Genomic DNA, 26,979 nt, shown 5'->3' on the forward strand with positions numbered 1-26,979 from the left:
AAATTTCTGTATTTTAAATTACATGACCTACTATAAATACCCTCATTTTCTTATACCTAAATTTGGGTTATTAGGTAAGGTATATATTACCTTGAGTAGGAAGTTCATATTTTTAAACTGCCTTGAGAGTGTACCTAATTATACATTATGTAAATAATTATAATTAACATATCCTTTGTTAAAAATTGTTAAGTTGTAGTAATCTAATGAAAAGTACCCATTTGGGAAATCAGAAGGTTGAAGGTCTGAGTCCTTGCTCCAGTTTAGTTACTTCAGTTCGCTAGTTAACTTTTTTGGGTTTTAATTTTCTGAGCTGTATTTTTACAGCTATTATTTCTAATATTTTCTTTTTTTTTTTTAAGATTTTATTTATTTATTTGACAGACAGATCACAGGTAGGCAGAGAAGCATGTTTAGAGAGAGGAGGAAGCAGGCTCCCCGCTGAGCAGAGAGCCTGATGTGGGGCTCGATCTCAGAACCGTGGGATCATGACCTGAGCCGAAGGCAGAGGCTTTAACCCACTGAGCCACCCAGGCGCCCCTCTAATATTTTCTATACAGCGAATATTTTCTGAGCTAATACTTAAAACCCTTTCCCCATTAAAATAGCAACACCTCTGCCTGAACCTAAAGAGTTAAATCTAATTTGTACCAAACATGTTTCCTCTTAAGGGCAGAACCATATTTTATAATTGAGAAAACTTGCTATGATAGGTACCAACTGAAGTGATCTTACATTTAGAGTAGGGAGACTCTGTTTCATAGAATGACTTCAATGGAAATACAATCTTTTTTCCACCTTAAGATTGTTGATTACTTACCAGAAAATTAATTACCTTTCTACATTTATAGAAATTGAAAATACTATTTTACAATATTGAAAGGTCTACAAAAATTTAATCACAATACCTCTGATAATTTTGTTGCAAACCACCTATTTAAGTGTATTTTACTATGGCCACAAAAGTTGTGTCTATAAGGGTCTATTTTAAGACTTAAACTTTCTATTTACAGACATGCGTTGACAGTTTTTCCAAATTCTGTATTGGTATGTTCACACTGGTATATTCACTGATAATTCACAGATTTCTTGGATTTGCTGATTAACTTAGCATCCTAGAAAAGATATTCTCAGTTTCCTCAAAATTATTTTCTGTGATGGAAGGCATCTAAATCTGTTGGTACATAAATAAATACATAAATCACTGCTTATATTTTTTGTTGCAGTTACATAAGACTGAACTGGAGTGTTTTTAAATTGAATTTGTCCGTATTTAAGATGTAGATTTTTACTTTGCAAGAATAACCTGAGCACTGAGTTTTTTAGAGGGTTACATTAAGAAAGGCATCTTAGGCAACCAGTGGCTCTGCCAGTATATACACAATAATGTTACTAATACTTTTGAAAATAAAATTGTGTATTAAGTATGTAAAGTAGTCTGCAAGAATTTAAAACTCATAGTATCTACAAGTAATTTCTTGCTCTTCTTTTCAGTATGAAAATAAAGTTGCCGTACGTGACAGAGTGGCATTTGCCTGTAAATTCCTTAGTGATAGTCAGGTAAAAACTAATTTAATTTTGTATTCAAAGTAATTAATAGTTCCTCTTACTTGATTAAGCAACTATTCTTTATGTACAAATATGTATATGTAGCATTTATATATAAATTCTTCTAAAAAAGTAAAGTAATAATTTGTTAGATCAAGGTACTGTAGACTTGTGTATCATAACCAGAATTATTTGTTTAAGAATCCTGACTTAATATTTTAGTTTATTTCTGCTTGTGGTGTACAGATAAAAGCATTGAACTCACCCCTTTGCAATGCTATAAAAGAATTCCTTCATTAAGAAATGAAGGAAAAGTATTGAATGCGTATTCTGTGTGTATGTGAGAAAGGAATGCCCAGAAACAACCAGTAATACAAGGTGCTAAGTGCTGTAATAATGAGGAAGTGCTGGGGGAACACTGAGGACTCTTGGCTAGAGGTTGGGGTCCGATGAAGTCAGAGACCTTACCAAGAGGTGATTGTTTTTGATAATCTTCAAGTTCTCATTCATCTCAAATTCTGTGATTCTTTTAATAGCAAGAACTTTGTGAATACTGAGGGACAGTTCTCTTTAAATTTAAATAGTTAACCCTCTACACTTATTTTATAGAATAATAAAAAATAATAAATGCCTTTTTAAAAAATATTTTAAATAATCACAGATACTGCATTGTAATTTATGATAGATACAGATTTTTTAAGAGATCTTTTTTGCAAGGGCTGTATTTTAAAATGTTTTCTATAAAAATGAAGCTATTCCTAAAGTATAAGTTTTGGAAGTACAGAGTATGTAGTGAAATAGTTTGCTTCAGAAAAATCACTTTGAATTTTCCAGTTGAATAGATATATTGAAAAGTTGACCAACGAAATGAAAGAGGCTGGAAATTTGGAAGGAATACTGCTTACAGGCCTTACTAAAGATGGAGTGGACTTAATGGAGAGTTATGTCGATAGAACTGGAGATGTCCAAACAGCAAGTTACTGCATGTTGCAGGTTAGTGCAGTGTGGCAGCAACTTAAAGAAAAACAGTGGTTAACCACCTTCTTCCTTCATTGCATGGGTATGCCTTTTGCTTCCTTAGGATCTCTAGGAAGCATTTAATTTAATTTTTTAATTTAAATTTTATGTAATTAACATACAGTGCAGTATTGGTTTCTAGAGCAGAATTCAGTGATTCATCACTTATGTATGACACCCAGTGCTCATCAGAACAAGTGTCCTCCTTAATGCACATCCCCCTCCATCAACCCTCCACCTCCCTCCATCAACCCTCATTTCTCTACCTTTAAGAGTCTCTTACAGCTTGTTTCCCTCTCTCCTTTTTTTCTTTTCTCCATTCCCACATGTTCATCTGTTTTCTTTCACAAATTCCCCATATAAGTGAGATCATAATGGCATTTGTCTTTCTCTGGCTGACTTATTTCACTTGACATAGTACATTCTAGCTCCATCCATGTCATGGCAAGTGACACAATTTCATTCTTTTGCTGGTTGAGTAATGTTCCATTGTAAAGACCACATCTTCATTCATCAGTCGATGGACATTTGGGCTCTCTTCCATTGTTGAGCGGTTGTGGAATTGCTGCTATAGACATTGGGGTGCATGTGTCCCTTTGAATCTATTTTTGTATTCTTTGGGTAAATACCTAGTAGTGCAATTGCTGGATCAGAAGGTAGTTCTATTTTTAACTTTCGGGGGAACCTCCTTACTGTTCTCCAGAGTGGCTGTATCAGTTTGCACTCCCACCAGCAGTGCAAGAGGATTCCCCTTTCTCCTCATCCTCACCAACACCTCTGATTTCTTGTGTTGTTAATTTTAGCCATCCTGACAGGTATGAGATGGTATTTCATTGTGGTTTTGATTTGTATTTTCATGATGCTATGTGATGTTGAGCATCTTTTCGTGTGTCTTTTAGCCATCTGGATTTTTTTTTTTTTTTAAGTGTCTATTCATGTTTTCTGCCTATTTCTTAACTGGATTATTTGGTTTTTTGGGGATCGAGTTTGTTAAGTTCTTTGTAGATTTTTGGATACCAACCCTTTATCTGATAAAGCATTTGCAAATATCTTCTCCCATTCTGTAGGCTGCCTTTTAGTTTTGTTGATTGTTTCATTTGCTGTGCAGAAACTTTTTTTATCTTGATGAAGTCCCAGTGTATCTTTGGTTTTGTTTCCGTTGCCTCAGGAGACATGTCTAGTAAGAAGTTGCTGTGGCTGAGGTCAGAGTTTTCTGCCTGTGTTTTCCTCTAGGATTTTGATGATCTTACATTTAGGTCTTTTATTCATTTTGAATTGTTTTTTGTGTATCGTATAAGAAAGTGGTCCAGTTTCATTCTTCTCTATATTGCTATCCAGACACGATTTGTTAAAGACATTGTCTTTCCCATTGGATATTCTTTCCCGCTTTGTTGAAGATTAGTTGACCATATAATTGTGGGTTCAATTTTGGATTTTGTTTTCTGTTCCATTGATCTATGTGTCTGTTTTTGTGCCAGTACCATACTGTCTTGATGATTACCACTTTGTAATGTAGTTTGAAATCTAGAATTGTAATGCTTCCAGTTTTGTTTTTCTTTTTCAGAATTGTTTTTTTTTATTAAGCGTCTTTTGTGGTTCCATACAAATTTTAGGATTGTCTGTTCTAGCTCTGTGAAAAATGCTAATGGTATTTTGATAGGGAGTGCATTAAATGTGTAGATTGCTTTGGATTGGAAGGCATTTAACTTCAACCTTATCAGTTGAGCTGTAGCAGTCTTCTACATTCTCTTACTGTCCATCAGCCTCCTGCACTGGGTTATCCAGTTTTTCCTTTCATTTTGGGAATTGTTATTTTAAACTTATATAAAGCTCAAACAGAGCAGAGGAACCTCTCTCTAATTTTCCCAGTTCACAAAACTTTACCTTCTTCAAAAGAGATTACCTTTCCCTGATCTGAACTAAGTCTCACTTGAAGTGCGGAAAGCAAGTTATACCGCAATTTTCTTCACTCTCATTTTCCCTTTTTATGAATTGGGGTAACCAGTTCATCAATTTACTCTTAGTTCTTACTGTCCAGCAGTTAAAAAGAGATTTCTGGCAAAGGTTCCCTTCTTTATTTTTGATAGAAATATGGTGAAAATTTAGAATATTTCCCTGAGATTTCCTATAGCCCTCCAGCTAATCTTTCCTTTCGTGGTATCCTCTTTCCTATCCCCTTCCTTTCAAACACTTAATAGCATGCTCTGTACTGGGTAAACATAGTAAAATGCCCCCTCCAACCCTACCTTCTTATGAATAAATATAGATCCTGACCCACGAACCACAGTATAAACCTAGCAGCTTACCAGGCCACTGCCCATTCTATAATAAAGTATATAATTTTTTTCTTACTGAAATGAGGTTGCATCTATTAAATCAAACTGTGGATATGTGGCTACAGAGTGCAAGTGGCCTTATATTGTTTATGGAGAGAAGTCAGCTATTATAATTATTGTCTTCCTATGTAATGTTTCATTTTCCCTTTTCTGCTTTTGATTTTCAGCAGTTTACCCTCAATGCCTAGTTGTACTTCTTTCTGCCTTGTTTGTGGTTCGCGGAGCTTCTTGGATATGCAAGTCAGTGGTTTTCATTAGTTTTTTGCAAAATTTGGGTGTATTATTTCTCCTTTATATATATATTTTCTGTTTCAATCTCATTCGCTTCTCTTTTTTGGGCTCATATTACATATATATTAAACCATTTAATAGTGTTCATAGGTATCTGAGGTTTTGTTCATTTTCTTTCCATCCTTTTTTCCTCTGTTCTTCAAATTGGTCAAATGCTGTTGATTTGTTCATTGACTCTTATGTCATGATGTTAAGTTTTTCAGCACATTCTTTTTTTTTTTTTTAAGAATTTATTTATTTATTTGACAGACAGAGATTACAGGTAGGCAGAGAGGCAGGCAGAGAGTGAGAAGGAAGCAGGCTCCCTGCTGAGCAGAGAGCCCAATGTGGGGCTCAATCCCAGGACTCTGAGATCATGACCTGAGCCAAAGGCAGAGGCTTTAACCCACTGAGCCACCCACGTGCCCCTCAGCACATTCTTAATTTCAGCTCTTGTACAATTTAGTTTTAGAATCTCAGTTTTTTTTATAGTTTACATTTTTCACTCAGATCCCTATCTGCACATTAACAGAGCATATGTCAATAGCTGCATTCAGGATTTTACCTGCTAACTCTAACATGGGCTATTTTAGGCTTAGTTTCTGTTGACTGCCTTTTTTCCTTGACTTTCAACTATATTTACCTGTTTATGTCTCATAGTTTTTCATTTGAATATTGGATGTCATGTATAGTACATTATAGAGATCTGGGTTCTTTTACCCTTTTCTGAAGAATGTTGGTTAATGTTTTTGGAAGTTCAGTTAGTTGCTGCTCACTTTGGTCTTAAAGTTTTGTTACTGTGGATCTATGGGCAGCCATAGATAACTTATATTAAATAACTTATATTAAGTTATTTCCCAAACCTTTCCAGTCTTGATCTCTGAACTGTTTTCCTCTGTAGATTTTGTTGCAGCTTAATTTTAGGTTTATTTAGGGGTAGATCTAGGAAGATTTATCAAATGTGAATTGACCAAATTCTGAGTTTATCCTTACTGCCGGAAGGAGAAAGGGTGGGATATGAAAATTTCTCCTTTTTTTCTGTGAATTTTTAAACTGGGGGCTATATTCTACTTCAATACTTAGTTCTGGCTAGTTGGTCATTATCAGAACTAGAAGAGATGTTTATTTTTTTTAAGAGGTGAAATTATCAGCTATGAGTTTTCCACATGTTCTTTTAGCTGGATTTACCTCTGATAACAAAAATGAATACCTAATTAATAGGGGAAAGATAAGCTTCTGTTTTGATAGAATGTCTAAAGATAGTCTGTTAGCTATTACAGGTTTCTTCCCTTTTTCCATAAGTGATATACATTAAGTTCTCTCTGACATTTTACTTTCCTGTCTGGTTCCCCAAAACTGGGCTTCAGATTGATGCCCATGGAATCATTGGGAGTTGAGACTTTCTCTACTTTCTTTATCATGTGAACTTAAGGAAGATATCTTGGACAGGGCTAAAAGCAATCTGTGAAAACCCAAAGCAAGTGCAGGTGAAATGTGAAATGTCACAGCTGCCAGGGAAAATACACCTCTAGGAAGAGCCTTACTGGCAAGAAATTGAAGTTCTTATTGAGAAGAAATCTAAAGTAAGCTTAAGGTAAAGAAATTGTTGCTTTTCATTGTGTCCTAGGGATAGAAAAATGAAAGAACATTTTGGGTTTGGTTTTGGGGTTGTTTTTTGCTTTTGTTTAATTTCTAAGGCAAAAAATATATGTTTTAATTGAGGGCAAAAGAGAGAATAAACAGGTTTAACTTTCAGATAAATATGTATACAAAAAGAGCATCCCCATTCACAGTACATGCTAGACACAAGAATGAGGTTCAGTATTATTTTAAATGCGATGAAGTAATTTTGGTATGCATTTTTATTAAATAGTAACCAGATTTTATGAATGCAGGGTTTTTAATTTTGGTGACAAAGTATTCACATTACTTTTTGTTGTATTCAAGTAGGAAGGTGAATTGTTTACTCTTGCGTCCTTAATTTAAATAAGGGATAGAGAATTATACTTTCCTGGCCAGGATTAATGATAATATATATAGTACATATTTATGTCATTAGTAGAGGCCAGCTTAAAGAAATTACAGAAGCGTCCATCAATTATTTTATCTTTACCCTCATTTTATCTTTTCACCCTCATTATTTTATCTCTGTCCTCATCAGCTTTTGGCAAAAAGGAAGCCTTTTTCTTCTGTATGACTCATACTTATATGTTACCTGGAATCCTGTGGCTTAGCCAGAAAAATTTTAAACAACTGTGTTAATTCATATTTTCTTTTTTAGGGTTCTCCTTTAGATGTTCTTAAAGATGAAAGAGTTCAGTACTGGATTGAGAATTATAGAAATTTATTAGATGCCTGGAGGTTTTGGCACAAACGAGCTGAGTTTGATATTCATAGGAGTAAGTTGGATCCCAGTTCTAAGCCTTTAGCACAGGTAAGTACGTACATTATTTTGGAGAGAATCAAATTGTAACATATGTTTAAGTAGCTCAAAGAGAAGTGTTTGCAGCATGTTATATTGGGTAAATTTAGAGCTCAATTTAATAAATTATTATTAGCTCATCCTTTTGATTAGGAGTAGCTGTTAATGTCTTTATTTATCCCAGATGTCATTCCATCCTTAACCATCTTGTTTTTTTAATCCTGCCACTTCCTAACAATCATCTCAGTGGCTTACACTTGAGTCCGAGCTAGAGCAAACAATAGCAGGCCTAGAGGGTCTTCGGCAAACGTAAATCAATCTTAGAGTTCTTTTCTAGTTTATTCCAAGCCCTTTCCAAATCCAAACTATTATATTATCTTATAAATTCCACTTATGTATTAAATTTTTCTGCATTATATAGGTGTAATAAGGCAGGATTTTTGTTCTCTAACTATATGTCTAATTAACTGTGGAAATTGTTTTACTATTTAAAGAACATGAGCTCAGTTATCACATGAAACACGACATGAGATCACTGTATCTAAATTTGGACGTTAAATACCGAGTATATCCTCAATGTGAGCACTGGATGGTGCTGTTTTCTTGTTTTAGAAAGTTGAGGAATTAGTAATTATTTTAAAACAACCCCAGTTTTCATAAAATAGCGTTACATGATAATATTTGTTATTAATCTGTATGTGTTTAAGAGCCCAGGAATTTAATATAAAAGCAAAATGAACATTTTCTATTACTATTATTCTAAAATTCTAGCTATTTGACATTATAGGGTCCTTAACTCCTTTTTGTCTTAGGAAATGAAGGCTTTCTTTATAAGAAAATTTTTTCGAGGAGATGTAATCATTGAACTTTGGATCAGAGCTTACACTGGGTTATTTTGTAATAGTGTGAATTCTAAAGTCTTTGTTATTTCTAAAATGTTGTTATCTAATGTTTCCAAGTTTTTCTACAGATGTCAGTGGTGTTGGAAAGGATATAACTAAACAGAGGTAACAGAGAAGAAGTACTCAATGTCACTGCTAAGTGGGAATCCTAGATGAAAGCTAGTCAAATTTAACAGATAACAAATTATTTTATAATATAAAGTAAACCTTAAAAATTATTTAAGAATAGTTTGTTAGGATCAGACTTTGGATTTTATTTATAAAGTTTGCATTATTCTTACTCTTCCTTTTATTTGTTGTATAGGTGTTTGTGAGTTGCAATTTTTGTGGCAAGTCGATCTCCTACAGCTGTTCAACTGTGCCTCATCAGGGCAGAGGTTTTAGTCAGTATGGTGTCAGTGGGTCACCAACAAAATCTAAAGTCACAAGTTGCCCTGGCTGTCGAAAACCCCTTCCTCGATGCGCACTTTGCCTCATTAATATGGGAACACCTGTTTCTAGCTGTCCCGGTATGACATAATTCTATAATATATTTTCTGAGCTGAAATTGTTCCGACATAACTGATTTAATGTTGTCAATAGAAGACTTACAAGGTTGGGTGTATATTATTTCTAAGAATAAGCCACTCTGCCGGCTCAGAGATTTTGTATTTCCTGGAATTTGTAAAAATCTATACATTGAAAGTAAAGTCTGTATTCATGATATCACAAGTAACCTCACAATGATAGTCCATTTAAAGTTTGTGAAAAGATCTTAAATATGAAGTAATCCTATATTACACTATTTTCTTACCACTTTTTCTAAGAGGAGATCCCTCAGGTTTTGTGTTTAAAAGTTTAAAAGCACCCTCATTTATTAACAAATACCTTGTACGCATAAAGAGCTTTTGGTTCTCAAAGCACTTTCATATTCTCTTTTTTAATCTTCAAAATCTACCTGTGAATATGTACAGAAAGTGTTAGTCTAGAAATCACATCCCTTTACTTCCAAGTTTTGATGCTGCTTTTTGCTATATTTGTCAGTTATGTAGTGAATATACGTATTTTTTTAATGGTTAGAAATATTAGGATTATTGTTTACTGCTTATGGTACATACAGAAAAAAATTCTGAGAACAGTAGATAGTTGAATATAATGTTATCCAGTGGCTAGAAATATTTGAGTTATTTATTTAACTTGAAATGTGGCAGAAATTTTAATTGAAAATATTTGAGAATTTAGCATACTGATATAATCAAGAACTGGATATGGTGTGAGAATGCCTATTGTATTAGTTCTAGCTCTGTGACATTCAGTCTGTAACACTGAGAGTTACTTTAGCACTCAATTATATAAGGTGTTAGAGGGAGATTCTTTTTAATTATGTAATTTTATAATTCTGTTCTGCAGTTGGTTCATATCAATAGTTAGTTTTATTATATTAACATCTGTGAAGGAGGTTTGCTGGTATCATTGGATACCTGAATAATTACACCTGAATATTTGTTATATAATATATATTATACACTATAATATAATACTATATTGTGTATTATATATAATTATATAATTATACCTGAATAATTATTTTTCAAGTTTGATACCCTTTTTTTAACAAAGGCAATTTGTAATGTTTTCAAGTTTATTTGTTAGTTCTCATTTAAATTTTAATCAAGAATTTTCATTTGCATTTTATATATTGCATGTTGATCACTTTTATGGTCCTGATACTAGTAAATAGAAAATAACTTGGAATAAAAATCTGCTACAGGAAAAGAACAAGACAAAATATTGCATAAATAAGTTATATATGTACTGGGATACATAAAAATAGTTGGATTCAAGACATCTTTCAGACCATAAGCCCCAGGAAGCTATAGTGGCCTGAGTGCTATTCTTTTTTTGCTAGATATTAACTTTTCAATCTTTTTTATTTTTGAAATAGGTTAAAAAAAAAAAGAGAAAATCAGTTTTCTAAAATTTGAAGAAAAAGCAAAACATTTCAACCTCTCTGTTATAGAGGCTGTTAATGAATGAATATTCAATACTCAGGTTTATAAAGTGTTAACATTTTTTCGTATTTGCTTCAGAAATTTTATTGAAATTTGCTTCAGTAATAATTTTTTGTGTATATGAATGCTTGTTAAGATAAGACTGAAGTGCTGAGATGAATCAAAGATCCATATGAAGCTTATGTATAAAATGAGCATGGATAAAATAAGAAATGATATGTTTAGTGGTCTGGAATCCCTTAACCTGCCATTCCAAAATCTCTAAAAAGATCTGAAAATCCTATGATCAAAAACAAACAAAAAACCTGTTCAGAATTGACATGAGGCTATTAAGGCCTTTGATTACAGAATGCTGCCTCAGACTTCCCTGGAATTGTCGTATTTGCTCTTTATTTCTCCAAAATCCCAAACATTCTGTATTCTGAAACATGTTTAGCTCCCTGAGGTGAATAAGGATTATTGTATAAAGAAAGTAGCAGGAAATTTGAAAGAGGGAAACATTACTTCTTTTTGAAGGATATCTGGAAAACTTCAGAAAGAAGATGCTGTTTAAGCAGGTCCTTTAAAAAAGTTTGGGAGTGAGGATTTTAGAGAAGCCTTTCTAGGTGTGGACAAGGAATAAAAGGCATGAACTAGGGTAGATACTGGTGAATGTAAGTACAGAGAGTGTATGGGAACTACCAGGTGCATCTGTATGACAAGGGCCTAGGAAAGTAGACTATCAGGAAATAAATTTATTAGGAAAATTAGGGAAACCTGTGTATAATCTTTAAAGGATTGCTGAGCTGACTTAATTGTGAAATATAATAATGTTGAATAACATGAGGATTAGTGACACCAACCTCTGAATAGTCAAAAATCTAGGTATAACTCTTGACTCCTCCAAAAATTTAACTACTAGTAGTTTGCTATTTACTGGAAGCCTTACTAATAACATAAACAGTTGATTAACATGTATTGTATATTTTGTGTATTTAAATACTATATTCTTGTGGTAAAGTAAGCTAGGAAAAATAAAATGTAAAGAAAATATATTTACAGTACCATACTGCAGAAAATCCACACGCAAGCAGATCCACACAGTTCAAACTCGTTTTTCAGTGGTTAGCTGTAATAAACGTATTCTTTTTTAATATATAAAATCAGGAGGTTCTGAGTTCCAAAATAAGACAGGACCTAATAGAAATAAAATGCTAGCTTGAAGCAGTTTAAAGCAGGTGATCAAACCCCCCTGATTCTTTGTCTGCAATTAGAGATGTCATCCATCTATCATGGTTCATGATCCAAATGGCCAGGATTTCCATAAGCTTATTTAACTGAGGGTTGCATATTCTGTTGAAAATAATGTTTATAACTATTAATGTTTGTAATTATTTATAAATAATTATAACTATAATGCTTGTTATAAATATTTAGCATTTTAAATCTTTTTTTGTTTGTTCGTTTTTGTTTTTTTAAAGATTTTATTTATTTATTTGAGAGAGAGAATGAGAGAGAGCATGAGAGGAGAGAGGTCAGTGGGAAAAGCAATCTCCCTCCTGAGCAGGGAGCTGGATGTGGAACTCGGTCCCAGGACTCCAGGATCATGACCTGAGCCAAAGGCAGTTGCTTAACCAACTGAGCCACCCAACATATTTAGCATTTTATACATTATTTATTCAATAAGTATCTAGCACCTATTGTTCTAAGTGCTAGGAATGTTACAGTGAACAAAACAGACAAAAACCCCTGCCCTTAATGTAAAGGAGTGATGCCTTTTTTAGAGTTAGGTAATGTACTGGTTTCCTTCTTGCTTGTAGAAGTAGTAGTACCAATAATAGTAGTAGTATAGTAGTAGGTACTGGCTACATGAAACCCTAGTTTCCTTCAACTGTTCTATAGCACTTACCTTTGTAATTCAGTATGAATCTTTTAAAAGTTAAAACTATCTAAAATTTAAAAAATGAAAGTTAAAACTATTTAAACTTTTTTGAGTGTAGTTGACACACAATGTTACTTAAGTTTCAGGTGTACATCTTAGTAATTTGACAAGTTGATACACTATGCCTTGTTCACCACAAGTGTAGCTACCATTTGTCCTATTACATCACTATTACAGTACCATTGACTGTATTCCTTATGCTCTGCCTTTTGTTATTTACTCATTCCGTAATTGGAGGCCTGTACTTCCCTCTCCCCTTCACCCATTTTGCTTAACCCACAACATCTTCCCTCTGGCAACCATCAATCAGTTTGTTCTCTGTATTTATGGGTCTGATCTGCTTTTTGTCTGTTTTTTAAAAATTCCATTTATGAATGGAATTGTATGGTATTTATCCTTTTCAGTCTGACTAATTTCATTTAGCATGATACCCTCTAGGTCCATCCATGTTGTCTCAAATGACACAATCTCATCCTTTTTATGGCTTTGTAATATTACTTGTATATGTATACCACATTTTCCTTATCCATTTGTCTATTGATGAAGACTTAGGTTGCTTCCATGTCGTGGCTATTGTAAATAATGTTGCAATAAACATAGGGGTGCATATACCTTTTTGAGTTAGTGTTTTCATTTTCTCTGAGTAAATACCCAATATTGGAATTACTGAATCATATAGTAATTCTGTTTTTAATTTCTTGAGGAACCTTCATATTGTTTTCCACAGTGGCTGCTCTCTTTGCATTCCCCACACTTCATAAGAGTTCCTTTTTCTCCATATCCTTGCCAACACGTGTTGTTTCTTGTCTTTTTGATTCTACCCATTCTGACAGGGGTCAGGTGATATCTCATTATGGTTTTGACTTGTATTTCCGTGATGATTAGTGATGTATATCTTTTCGTGTGTCTGAGCCATTTGTATGTCTTTAGGAAACCATCTACTCAGATTATCTGTCCATTTTTTAATAGGATTGTGTGTTTTCTTTTGTTGAGTTATGTAAGTTCTTTCTATAATATTTTGGTTATTAGCTCCTTATCAGATACATCATTTGCTAAAGCTCTTTGATCTTTAAAAAGCCTTTTTCATGTGGCAGTGAGGTAGATCTTAATACTTTCAGCTTCATCAGAGAAACATAAGGAGTAAACTGTCCTGGATCCAGTCTGTTTTTCGTAAAGTTAGAAGTTACAAAAACAAAGTGAAAATCACTTAATGAGTTCTATACAATATAAAATAGTTCCTTTTTAAAAGGTCTGTATTTTATTTCTGTTTGTTTTCTTCCTCTTCCCTTTCATTGTGAATCATTTTTATGAAGCTTTTAATAAGAATTTCAGTGTATTTACATCTTAACCTCCTATATGTATTACATCTTCCATCATCCATAAATCCTTTACTATCATTAGCAAAAACAGATGGGTATTTAAAAAAAAAAACTGTAACACTATCCTTGTAATCTTTAAATTATGACGAGGAATGGTCTAGATAAAATTTTGAATACAGCATCATGTGTTAATAGGCATACATGTGCTTAATTAAACTTAATATTTTACTTACTCATTTTTCTATTCCTGTCCCTAATTACATATGATTTTAAAATATTTAAATTGGTCTGTTTTAGAACAAAAGAAAACATATTAAGATAGCCACAATTAATAGAATGAGCGTTTTTTGAGCACTAAAAGTTATGTAAATATATATGTGAATATACACACATAAAAACATGAATGTGTAATAATACATTTTTCTTTAACCTTTTGGTGAACTGTAATACAGACAGGAATATATATACCAGGTACTATGATAAATCAAACATCAATGAAGCCTCTGTCCTGGTTAAGATAACATTGGCTGTACCAGTGCCTTTGCTCATTATTCCCTGTCTACTACTACCTCTTTCCTCTTTCCCAGAGATTATTACTGCCCTAAATTGTGTGTTATTTGGTTCCTTGATTATGTGTATAGTTCTGTCACATTTTTAGTTTTGTCTGTGTTTTAAGTTTCATATGAATGAATCTTACGGAATATATCCTTTGGCTTACCTTTTTTTGCTCAATGTTGATTTTGGGTTCTTTTACTTTTAATGATGCTGATGAATGTAGTTGTTATTCATTAGTATTTGGTATCCCCCCCTTTTAAAAGATTTTATTTATTTATTTATTTGACAGAGACATGGAGAGAGGGAACACAAGCTGGGGGAGTGGGAGAGGGAGAAGCAGGTTTCCCACTGAGTAGGGAGTCCAATGTAGGACTTGATCCCAGGACCCTGGGATCATGACCTGAGCCAAAGGCAAACGCTTAACGACTGAGTCATCCAGGCACCCCAGTATTTGGTATTCCATTCAGGGCTGTAACACAGTTTTTTCCTCTCTGCTATGGTTTTGGACACTTTGGTTGTTTCCAGATTTTTAATGTTATGAACAATATTGTTGTGAACATTTCTGCGTATGAATCCTTTTAGCAAGTATAAAATTTTCTTTAGTGGTATGTACCTAGAAGTAAAATTACTAAATAATACTGTTTGCTCATGTTTTCCTTTGGATTTTTATGTCTGTTCAAGGAGAGAGATTGGCCTATAATCTGACTTTTCTCATGTTATCTTTGTCTACTTTTGTTATTCAAGTTATGCCAGCCTTAGTAAGTGCATTGGGGCGTTTTCCCCAATGTTTTTTTTGAAGAAATTTGTATAGATGAAAATTACCTGTTCCTTCAGGGTTTGGTTTGGTAGAACTCCGCTATAAACTGGATGTGGTATTTTCTTTGTGGGAAGATTTTAAACTGATTGTTTTTCCAAGGCTGTTAATTCAGATTGCTTCTTACTGGATTTGATAGCTGAGATTTTTCCATTTTTTATTGACTTAAAAATGTAAGGAAACTCCTGTTATCCAGTAGTTTTTCAAACTAAACTAGATCATGGCATTAACATTGCTATTTCAGTATGATGTGTGATTTGTATTTTGATGTAGTTTTAGAAATACCTTTTAAGAAGCTTTGAATAAAATATTTTGACAGTTAATGAAGATAATTTTCTTTAACCCATAGGAGGATCCAAATCAGATGAAAAAGTAGACTTGAGCAAGGATAAAAAATTAGCTCAATTTAACAACTGGTTCACATGGTGTCACAATTGCAGGCATGGTGGACATGCTGGTCATATGCTTAGTTGGTTCAGGTAATCAGTACATTTCTTCTTTAATAGGCTTGGAGTTGGAGGAGGTAGAGCAGATGGTCTTTTAAACAGTTCATTTGTATATAGCCAAAGAATAAATTTCTATTTTGCTGTCACTTGAGTTCACAAAGGTGGTGTCACCATTTCTGTCATTAAATATCCAATGTATTCTTAAAGTATAAAATTAATACTTATATAGAAGAAATAGTTTAAATATTATGTATGGGCTAAATGTTTGAATAGCATTATTTGGAGAGAGGATATGTTTATAGTTTTGTTTTTTTACAACTAGCCTAATATCCTATCATAGTATGTAATTGAAATTAAAAATTAAATGATGGCGAATACTTACCAAACAACTGTATCAGTTATCATCTAAATAAACTTCTTGTATAGTAAGTAAGCACTTCATGCAATAGAGACTCAAGCCATATTTAGTTCTGTTTTAAGTAGTGCTGGTGGTCCTTTACTCCTCGTGCTATAACTTTTTATGCCCAGTTTGTCATGTTCATTTTAATTAAAACTTCAAGCACATCCCTGTCACTTTCCTAGCTGTAGATCAGGTATCTTGTCATGTATTTAAAAGGTAAAGCTATTTATTTTTCAGTAACTTTCTCCCCAATTCAGTTTGTCAGTCATTTTTTATTTAATTCTTTTCATGCTTTTTGTCTTTGGGTTTTAATTCCTGTATTTTTTTCAAATACCATTTTGAACATTGCATTCTGCATAGAGATAGGTATATAGGTAAATGTATGTATGTATCTGCTTAATTTAGATTTTTAACTGTTACTTGACCTATTTTTTTTAGGGACCATGCAGAGTGTCCCGTTTCTGCATGCACTTGTAAATGTATGCAGTTGGATACGACAGGAAATCTGGTACCTGCAGAGACTGTCCAGCCATAAAATGTTATCATCTAAAGAGAAACCTTCAAGTGTGGAGCTTTCTAATAGATGTCCTTCATAGCTCAAAAACGTACCTCAGAGCAAGTCACTCATGACTTTCCTGTAATGGGAAAATAAATCATTCTATCAAATCAGCAATTTGATGTTTGAGTGATTTTGATGTGCTTCACAGAGACAAATGCTGCTGAAGTGAACATCAGCGTGTGGGCATGAATTCTGTTCAGTAGGTTGAAAAGTTCATTTTGGAAGAGTTTTATAGGGCTTGTTGAAATTATGAACACTATGCAAGCAGAGTTTCTGGAATAACCAAGAACAGACTTTGAACCTGTATCTTCTAAGCTGAAATTGGCTATCTTTTCAGTAAAATCTGTATGCCTTTTAAAGTAGAATGAAATGACCAGTTTTTTACCTTTAGAACTGGAGAACCTCTACCCCACACTGGAATAAATTTCATCAAGGTATGGTTGGTATATATTTCTTAAGGAGTCTTTTCCTTCATACACTTTCATTTCAAGATGAGAAATCTTTTGGCACAGATCACTATTGTCTTCCTAAGAAAAGCCAAAATTGAGAATGTATCTTAATACTTCTTCTATTCTGAGGAGAAAGCTATGTATCATTTCAGGGGAACATGTTATAAAATTTTCAGTTTTTCAGCCTTTTGTTTTCCAGTGTCTTCATTTGTCTTCAAACCTTTCTTTCCCCTTTAATTCATCATCTTACACTCATCATCTCAGAGCATCTTCCTGAACACAAAGCCTATGCAAGATTATAGGGGACTAACCATTCAGCTGAACCTGCATCAGTGTGTTCTACTCTCAGATTCCCTCATAGTATGGAATACTCTGTTTTCGAAGGTAACCTGGGAGCTGTTGGGGAGAACAGGGTCACATTGGAGACAGTTATGCTTTAAATGTAAGTTTCTAAAAGTAAGTATATTTGGGCCAATTCAGGAACTTTGTTTAAAAATTTTATTCTTTTCCCTTTTCACAGCTAAGTAGGAGAGAAATACAAAGGATTCGTGGCATGCTTCTCTGTTAACTGACATATATAGAGTATTGAACTGAATTTCATAGTTGAAGTTGTGTTTATAGATAAAATAAAAGGAAGCATAAAAATTATTGTATAGATTTTGGAGAAAGAAATATCTTAAGCTTAATAATTTTAAGAGCTTTCGTGTTAGCAGTTTTACTCGGTAGAATATCAATTACATTAGTTTGAGGTGTGACCTAAATACAAAAGTGGATTCAATTTATTTTTACTTTAAGATCTGATGCGAAAAGCACTTTTCAGGGGAAACATTGTGTATTTGTCTATTGCATATCTACTGTAAACATCTCACCTAGATGGCAGTCTTCTTTTAAGTTGAAAGAATTTGGAATAGTTAGAATTTTTTTTTTTTAACAAATATTGCTATAAAGGGGACTTTTTTCCAGTTTTCTTTTAAGTGAATCTTCCTGACTTCATTTTACTAAAATAGAACCTTTGTCTTTACCTTTAAAATTGCTTCAGTTAAAGTGTTCCTTTCAAATTTTCTAGGTCCTCAATATGAAAACTCAGCTTTAAGTGATATCAGACTATCATAATACATTCTCATTTCTCCTTAGCTGAAGTTTGATAAAATTATTGAATTTATATTTATAATAGGGTTATATCTAAAATATTTATAATTTGGGAAATAATAAAAACAAAGTCTAGAATGTAATTTGCTTGTTTGTATTCATAAAGGGTGACATTTTTAAGATTGTTTATGCCTATGTGTTAGCTTCCTGATATTTTCTCTGAAGCCCAAATAGTCGTATAAGATGTCTGTTTTATTTGTTTCACATTTCAGTGTATGTGGACCATGAAAATAGATTCAAATTATTTTTCCATTTTTATTACTAGTCTGATATTTGGGATTATAAACTCAAGATATTTTACCTAAACATGTTCAACAGAAGTGTTTGATAAAAGTGTTTTTATTATTTTTTTAAAAATTGAATAAATTTGGGTTGCAGTCACATGTCTGATTTAAAAATTATCTTTGACTCCTCGACAAATTATCCAGTAAAATAATATTAGTACTTATTTTGATGACAAATTTGACATCTAAGTAACATTTTTAAGGCTCTTTTTCAGTTTAATATGCTTTCCAGAATGGTTATTCTTTAAAATGGTATATTTTAAAAGTAATTTTCCATTGTCAGTGGTACTAGAGTTAGAAGGGATAAAGTTCTGAATGTAATTATATGGCCACATTTAGTTTCAGCTACTCATTTGACTGCAAATATTAGAAGTATGGGCTTTGAAATTTAAATTGTAATCTTAGCCCCAGTACAGTGGCCAAGTAATCTGACCTTTGTGGGCTTCAGTTTCCTCATATGTTAAAAAGTATAGAAATAAATCTCAGAGGTGGTAAGAAATGTTAAGTGCTGAAATGAACAGGAAGTACTATATCCCTATCACATAATAAGTAATGTAGTGGCTATTAATTGTTGCCTTAATCTTTATTGGTGCTTATCTGTCACTACTTTCTAATCGAATATGTTATAATTTAAACAAAGGATTTACATTTGTCCAACGAGTGAAAATTTCCCAAGAGCTTATTTTCCAAAATTTGGATAAATTACGGGGTTTTTTTGTTTTGTTTTGTTTTGTTTTTGAGGTAGGACTTAACTACCTTGTTTATCCTAATTTTAGAATAATACTTACTTTTTGCTTTATGCTGAAATCCTCCAAACAACCATCTAGGAGTTTGATGTGATAGAGGAGTGAACACAAGGATTAAAATTAAATTTTCAGCGCATCTGGACAGGTGTATAGTAACTCTTGAAAACTTGAGGTTTTTGTATCCATACTCAGCTCTTAAATCCAGGTCATTACTTTTCTAGGAGAACATATCCAACATTATTGCTATGTAATCCTTTTTTAAAATTTCATTACACTCGATGTTCATTTCAGTTAAAATGTTGGAGTGGTAGTAGTAATAATAGAAAGGAAGCATCCTGTGAGTTTTTTCTCCCTTGGCATAGCTGTAAGTAAAACAACTTGGACACAAATTAGTTCTACATGTCAAACATCGCTCAGAGGCATCATGGAGTTGGGAGAGACATGTTAGTTTTAGTTCAGCGTCCTCACGTGAAGTGCTTGTGATCCACCTGGCTGTAGCAGAGATGGGGCTTCCTGGGCAGCTGATCTGTCTACCCCTCTAACTTCTCCCATCACATCACCTGCTTGTTCTCTTGCCTGAAAATTTTGTAGATCTTTTGGCTGATTATAAAAAGCAGCACATTACAAAAATATTAGTTTCTGTAAAATGTAAATTTTTCCAGGTATTGGAGAGAAAGAAAGCCTCCCAAAAGTTCCTAAAAGCTAATGTAACCCAAATACCAAATAACATGGATTGCCAGAACAAAGAATTGATTTCACTTGGGAATATACCTGGTAAATTCATAAGTAAAATGAATATCAAGCCCAACAGTGTTTTAATAATAGTTACTGTTGGGGGCACCTGGGTGGCTCAGTGGGTTAAAGCCTCTGCCTTTGGCTCAGGTGGTGATCCCAGGGTCCTGGGATCGAGCCCCACATTGGGCTCTCTGCTCAGTGGGGAGCCTGCTTCCTCTTCTCTCTCTGCCTGCCTCTCCGTCTACTTGTGATCTCCATCTGTCAAATGAATAAATAAAATCTTTAAAAAATATATAATAGTTACTGTTGGTGCTTATTATGTGCCAAGTACCATGCACAGTATCCCATTTGATCCCCACAGTAGCCCTGTGGGGCAGGTATACCATTCCCATTCCCATTCTGTACATGAGGCAGTCGTGGTGTAGGGACATGACATGCTCACTCACTAGGTTACATAGCTAGCCAATACCAGAAGAAAGATTGAGCTACCAGTCATCTGACTTTCCAGTCTGTACTTTTAATTACTGTTTTATACTTAAGTGTACTAGTTTATGGGCTGTATGTTAGAAAATCCACTATGACAAAGAAAGATTTACTATATTTAGTACTAATACATCAAAAGAGAAACACTATGTTAATAGCTCACTGGATGTAAATGGCGTTTGAATTTGTTTTTTAGATTCAATTACTATGCAAAGGAAGTGTCTTTCCTCCATCATCTGGCTCCTATTTCACTATCACTCTCAAACAGTTGGCATGGTGCCTAGTGGAGAAAGAGTAAAATCCTTCTTATTTATGGGCAAGAATAAAACAATGATCCTTTGTTAGCACTGGTTTTGCACACAGCAGTGCAGAAGAGGAAAGCAGGAAACACACCTTGCTGCTTTTCCAAGTCCTTAAAGTTTCATGTGACAAAAATGCCATCAACAATTAAAGGCAGATAAACCGATGACCTACAACATGCATGACAAATACCCTTAACTCACAAAGAGCATTCTCAAATCCATAAAGAAGAGTCACAACCAATAGATAATATTGATCAGGAATTGTAGAAAGAAAATAAATTAAAATGGCCAATTAGAATAAATGTGAAATCAGTAATTAATGCTGATTAAAACAATAGGATACCGTTCACCTGCCTACATAGATTAAAAAGAATAATATGCATTTTCCTGGATGTTGGAAAGAAACTTGCTGAGATAACGACTTGTAAAAGTATATATCAGTACAGGAGTCCTTGAGGACTTGGGAGCAATACGTATCAAAACCCTTAAAAAGGTTCAGACCCTTTGACACAGTATATTGGGAGTATTTTCTGAGAGACAGATGGGTGCACAAAAATGCAGGTTTCTAGGAAGTGATTCATCATAGCATTGTTTATAATGAAAACTTGGAAACCTAAATACTAGTAAATAAGAGTAAAGAAATGGTTATTTCCAGTGGAATACTAACAAACTTCAAAAAAGTATAGATATTTTTATTGACAAAGGAAGATTCATGATATACTAATGAATGGAGGAAAAAGCAGGTTATGTATAGCATATAAACATATTTGCATGGAACACTGGAATATTTACAGATATTTTAACAGTGATCATCACTCAAGAGTGAGATTTTAAGTGACACTTACCTGTATCCCCTAGTTTTTCTGTAATAATGATAAATGTACAAATAAATGGATGTGCATATCACACATTACTGACTTTTATAAAAGTTACCCATAATGTGGTATCTTGTTATGATAATGAACAATCAAATGTTGGGAATTATTCTGTGAGGTAAAGAAACTTGCTACAAGATATTAGGAAAATTAGTACTGAAATCTAGTTGGAAAGCATTTTTCTAGACTTCCTATTTTATAGTAATTATTTAGGAATAATAAGATGGGGACATTTCTCTTAAAATCTCTCTCATAATATTTGAAAATAGTGCATTTTGTCCTCCGTTTAACACATTGGGAAATAGACCCATAAAATAATTCTGATTTTCCTGAGGTAGTGATACATAATTAATAACTATTTCAGTATTTTCCCTCCTAGATCTTTCTCAGGAGATTTCCTAGCTCCTTTGTTTTGGCTCTGGGCCTGTGGCAGGAAACCTATCCTCTATGTTTAGAACTTAGTTGGTTATTGTCCAATTCAGTGTAGAGTAAGTTTTACTCATTTCCAGTAATTTTACAAATAACCTATATTTAAGTGATAATTCTGAACCACTTGCTTGTCCATGCTTCTAACCAGCAAGAATTTGTGTGCCTCAGTGTACCAGACACTGTCAAAGGTTATGATTTCAAAGGATTGATGAACACCATAAGTTGCCTTGGAGGAGCTGTATGTCTAATGAAAGAGATAGACATAGACATAGTTTTCAACAGATGCAAATCTATTCAGGTTAATATTTATCATTGCTGGAAACTATCGTTTAATATCTCTTTCTACAAGACAAAAAAAAAGAGGCTTACTTAGATTTCCAATTTTGGACTTTCAAAAACTATTGTCTAGTTAGAAATAATTTAATGAATTAGAGTTTATATAGCATTTTTTTAAAATGTAATTTTCTTACTGATCTGTTAATAGTCCAAAGTTTGAAATGCCTTCTAAAAACATAACTTTAGGATTAAAGTTATAAACAGGAATAAAACAAGGATATTGTAACTGCTGGTTCCACACGTAGAAAGGAAACACACCTTGCATCTTTTCTAAATTCTTACAGTTTGATAATGTGTGTAATTTTATGATGTGTCAGAGGTAATAACAACAATAATGGTAATTCAGTACAATTTATGAAGAGCACGTGGCCTTGACATAATTTCATAACTGGAAATTCAGATGTAGGAATCTAACTAGTTGGGCTCTTAAAATACGAAGTCATAAAGACAGGGCAGTCTGGAGCATTTGAAGAAATTAATGTCTCAGAAACTTGAAAAGACATTTGTGTAAGAACTCAAGAACTCTGTTGGTCTTACATCTTTTTATTTGGATGTACATCTTTTTATTTCATTTACATATACAAACATAGGTGTGAGGTGGGGATGTGCATGGGTGTATATGCAAGAAAGTCTGGAGTTGGAAATAGCAAATGTCAAAAACCATGGTTATTCAGATTATATCACATTGCAGCCACATATTTTGCAGATGACAGTTTAAGAAGTTGCAAGTGTCAAATGTGAAACTCTCCTTTTTAGTATTGTCCTTTTTAGCAGCAAGTAATTTGATAACTATCTCATAGTAAAAATTTGAATGGTACAAAGTTCTTGTACTACGTATATTATTTTCTCTATCAGTTTGGAAATTTGTTTTATTTATTAAGCAGCTACATTTAATATTTGTTAGCTAAACTAGGGGTATGTATCTTTATGATAAATATATGTTCCCCAAATAGATGAAGATGAGTAATTAATGGAGCAAAACATTCAGCAACCTGATAGATGTGAGAAAAGTGTCTCTTTTAAATGTAATACATTTTTGCATCTTAAATCTTATCTTTCGCTCCCAGTCTTCAAAAATGGAATGTAGGGTCAGTTGGGACTCTTCAAACAAATTACCATTTTTTTTTTTTAAGATGGATAGAGTTCTGAAATATGTAAAATTCCTCTTGGAAAAGTGAGCATGACTCTCTCAGCAAATGCTAAGATACTGCTGGCTTCCAGAAAAGAATACTGCTCCAAGCTGGAAACATTATTTTCCCCTGGAAGGATTAGACAAATTGAAGACAAATAAGCTGGGGCAGATTCTTGAGGTCATTCAGTAGGACAATTCTTTTGGTAACATTGTTCACCTAACTTAGTAAACAAATACTTTTTTATGTCTAGTTTATTGAATCCTGTTATCTCTGTCTTCAGAAGCATATCAGTTATAGAATATGTTCCTTCTGGGGAGCTGAGAAATTAAAATCATGTATCATCCTTGCTGATAAAAAATATGCTATGGGAAAAAAAAAATAGCCAAAAAGTTACTCAATAACTCTTGGTTTGCCTCTTGTGCTTATCTATTCTTTTAGAGTTCATTCCCGATGTGTGGAATTCTGCAGATTTCTAAATAATTTTTCAAATATCTCATGCTAGATTTTGAGTGGTATATATTTTCTGAAGCAGAGACATCTGAGCAGAATGAAAATGAATTCTCATAGAAAAAAATTGCCAAGCATATGTGACGGAACTGTAGGGGAAAAGAGCATAACTTTAATCTTCAAAGAAGCTTAAAAATAGCTCCACTGTTATTATGCATGAGGCCTGACAATTGACATTTCTCATTTTGGCAGCATTCACCCACAGCCCCGTATCAGCAACTGAACACATTCATCTCTGGGATAAATGATTAATGAGCTGCCTATCATTTCAACTTCTTTTGTACCAAGTGGCAGAAGCTTCAGTTGATCATATTGCAGCTATCAGCATCATTATTGAAATTGATTCTGCCACTAGAAGGTTGTGCTTGGACAATCGATTAGCATTTAGATAAAGGAATTAAGTTATGGCATTAAAAATAACACAAAATCATCCCATCTGAGCCTTTCTGTCACACCTGGTAAGGTTATTTTCTTTTGTTTTGCTTTGCTTATCCACCAGCATCATAGAATCTTAGATTGAGGAAGGAAATATGGTAGGCATCAAAATTCAGTTGTTCTTATTTTAAGTGGAACCCGCTAAGATTTCCAAACTTCTGATTCTCTTTATTAATCACTGTCACATTGTATGAAATGTAAACGAAATTGTGCAACTTGTCCGCAATGATGAGCAATGAAGCTGCCAAATTACTGACTTTACAGAAAAAGTAAAAGGGTAGAGTTAGACAATTTTGAAAGGCCAGAATTAATCAGAAAGGAGAGAAGTTGGAGGATCTAGATTGACAAATGATACTCAGTTACAGTGAAATGAAACTTGCTTTTCAGCAAGCAGATGTGAGAAGAAGGAGGAAGAATATCATTTAAATGTCTTGGTGATGTGGGCTGCACTTTTTAAAACAGATGGCAGCCAGTGAGGGTCTGCACAGGCCTTCAGAAAACTATACTTTGGGTAAAGTGATACACCCAAAGAAAAAGAGCTTGAACCTGGACCTTCTTTTTTAGCCTTTTGCTCTTGGGATTCCTTTCAAGTGGTCTCACTATCACTGAACTTAAACTCCCTCTCCATCTACATTTGTCTTCTAGCCTATGACACTCTTCTGTGAATTCTCCATATATTTTCCCATTGTTTCCTTTCTCTGCTTTCTTCTGAATTTTGTAAGAGCAACTGTTTAGTCTACCTCTAAATTAAGACAACTGTCTGAACTACATTAAATTGGTTTCCCAGTAAAAGTACTTGTATACAGAGAAGCAGCCATCACAGCTTTTTCTCAGTCCAGCTCCTTCTGCCCTACACTTGGTTAAACTTCTTTCTAGATTGTAGTGTGTTGGTGATGGTATTGTGAGTTTTCATTTTTTTGGTTTGTATATATTTTAAAAAGCTAGAAAAGGTTGCTTTGAGGACTGCTAAGTAGTGGACATTTTTATCCAAAAATGATTAATGTAGATAACTGAGACTGTATTTGTTTTTTGTTATTCAAGTATAGTTAATATATAGTGTTACATATTAGTTTGTGAGGTGTGCAATATAGTGATAGAAGAATTCTGTACATTTCTCAGTTCTCATCAAGATTAGTGTACTCTATATCCTTTATTTCTCTCATTCCCCCATCCACTTCCTCTCTGCAACTACCAGTTTGTTCTCCGTATTTATTTATTTTAATTTTGTCTCTTCTTTTCTTTTTTTTGTCTTAGATTGCACATATGAGTGAAATTGTATCCTATTTGTCTTTCTCTGCCTGACTTACTTCACTTATTTCACTTTTATTAGTAAAAATAATACCAACTATGGGGCGCCTGGGTGGCTCAGTGGGTTAAAGCCTCTGCCTTCAGCTCAGGTCATGATCCCAGGGTCCTGGGATCGAGCCCCACATCGGGCTCTGCCTGCTTGTGATCTCTGTCTGTCAAATAAATAAATAAAATCTTAAAAAAAAAATAATACCAACTAAGTTCATCTGTGTTACTACAAATGCAAGATTTCATTTTTTAAGACTAATATTCCATCACATACATATATAATATGTATTATTTATATATATTATAAAATATTCCATTTCACATACACGTGTGTGTATATGTATATACACATATATATCATATATATATCACCTCTTCTTCATCTACTCATCTGTCAGTAAATACTTGGACTGTTTGTCTATCTTTGCTATTGTAAATAATGCTGCAGTAAACATAGGGGTACATATTATCTTTTCAAATTGGTGTTTTCATTTTCTTTGGTAAAGGCCCAGTAGTGGGATTACTAGATCATTCCATAATAATGTTTTTATTTTTTGAGGAGTCTTTTCTACAGTGGCTGCACCAGTTTGCATTCCCACAAACACCATACAAGGGTTTCTTTTTCTCCCCATCTTTGCTACCGCTTGTTATTCTGTATATTTGTGTGTGTTTGTGTGTATGTGTCTGTGTGTTTTACTTTAGCCATTCTTACAGATGTAAAGTGATGTTTTAATTTGCATTTGCCTGATGATTAGTGATAGCATCTTTTTTTTGTCTTTTTAAGATTATTTATTTATTTATTTGACAGAGATCACAAGTAGGCAGAGAGGCAGCCAGAGAGAGAGGAGGAAGCAGACTCCCTGCCAAGCAGAGTTAGATGCGGAACTTGATCCCATGACCCTGGGATCATGACCTGAGCTGAAGGCAGAGGCTTAACCCACTGAGCCACCCAGGCGCCCAGTGAGCATCTTTTGATGGCCATCCGTGTTTCATCTTTGGAAAGATGTCTATTCAAGTCTTAATGCCCATTTTTCATTGGTTTATTTGTTTTTTTTGGTGTTGGGTTATATAAGTTACTTATGTATTTTGGATATTAACTCCTTATCAGATACTGCCAACATCTCCCATTCAGTAGGCTGCATTTTTGTTTTGTTGATGGTTTTCTTTGTGGTACAATAGCTTTTTATTTTGGTGTGGTACAATAGCTTTTTATTTTGGTGTAGTCCCAGTAGTTTAATTTTGCTTTTGTTTCCCTTGCCAGAGGAGACCTATCTAGAAAAATGTTTCTGTGGCTGATGTCAAAGAGATTACTGCTTAATG

At 33.6% G+C, this 26,979-nt stretch overlaps 1 protein-coding gene across 9 annotated transcripts in view; it reads left to right on the forward strand.

Annotated features, from left to right (window-relative positions):
- Positions 1-17,132, forward strand: part of MIOS (meiosis regulator for oocyte development) — a 37,012-nt gene extending 19,880 nt beyond the window's left edge. For 8 of the 9 annotated variants that reach the window (XM_013064199.2, XM_013064200.2, XM_013064197.2 and 5 more), the window contains 6 exons: positions 1,495-1,560; positions 2,383-2,541; positions 7,453-7,605; positions 8,800-9,004; positions 15,445-15,574; positions 16,380-17,132. In XM_013064199.2, the coding sequence (XP_012919653.1) occupies positions 1,495-1,560; positions 2,383-2,541; positions 7,453-7,605; positions 8,800-9,004; positions 15,445-15,574; positions 16,380-16,476 (810 nt within the window). In that variant the 3' untranslated portion in view covers positions 16,477-17,132. Of the gene's footprint in view, positions 1-1,494; positions 1,561-2,382; positions 2,542-7,452; positions 8,751-8,799; positions 9,005-15,444; positions 15,575-16,379 lie in introns of those variants that run through there. The other variant, XM_045062730.1, reaches the window with a different exon arrangement.
- The last annotated feature ends 9,847 nt before the right edge of the window (positions 17,133-26,979 follow it).

The sequence above is a fragment of the Mustela putorius genome, unplaced genomic scaffold (assembly GCF_011764305.1).
Source record: "Mustela putorius furo isolate JIRA1106 unplaced genomic scaffold, ASM1176430v1.1 tig00003845_pilon_pilon_pilon, whole genome shotgun sequence".
Taxonomy (NCBI): Eukaryota; Metazoa; Chordata; class Mammalia; order Carnivora; family Mustelidae; genus Mustela; species Mustela putorius.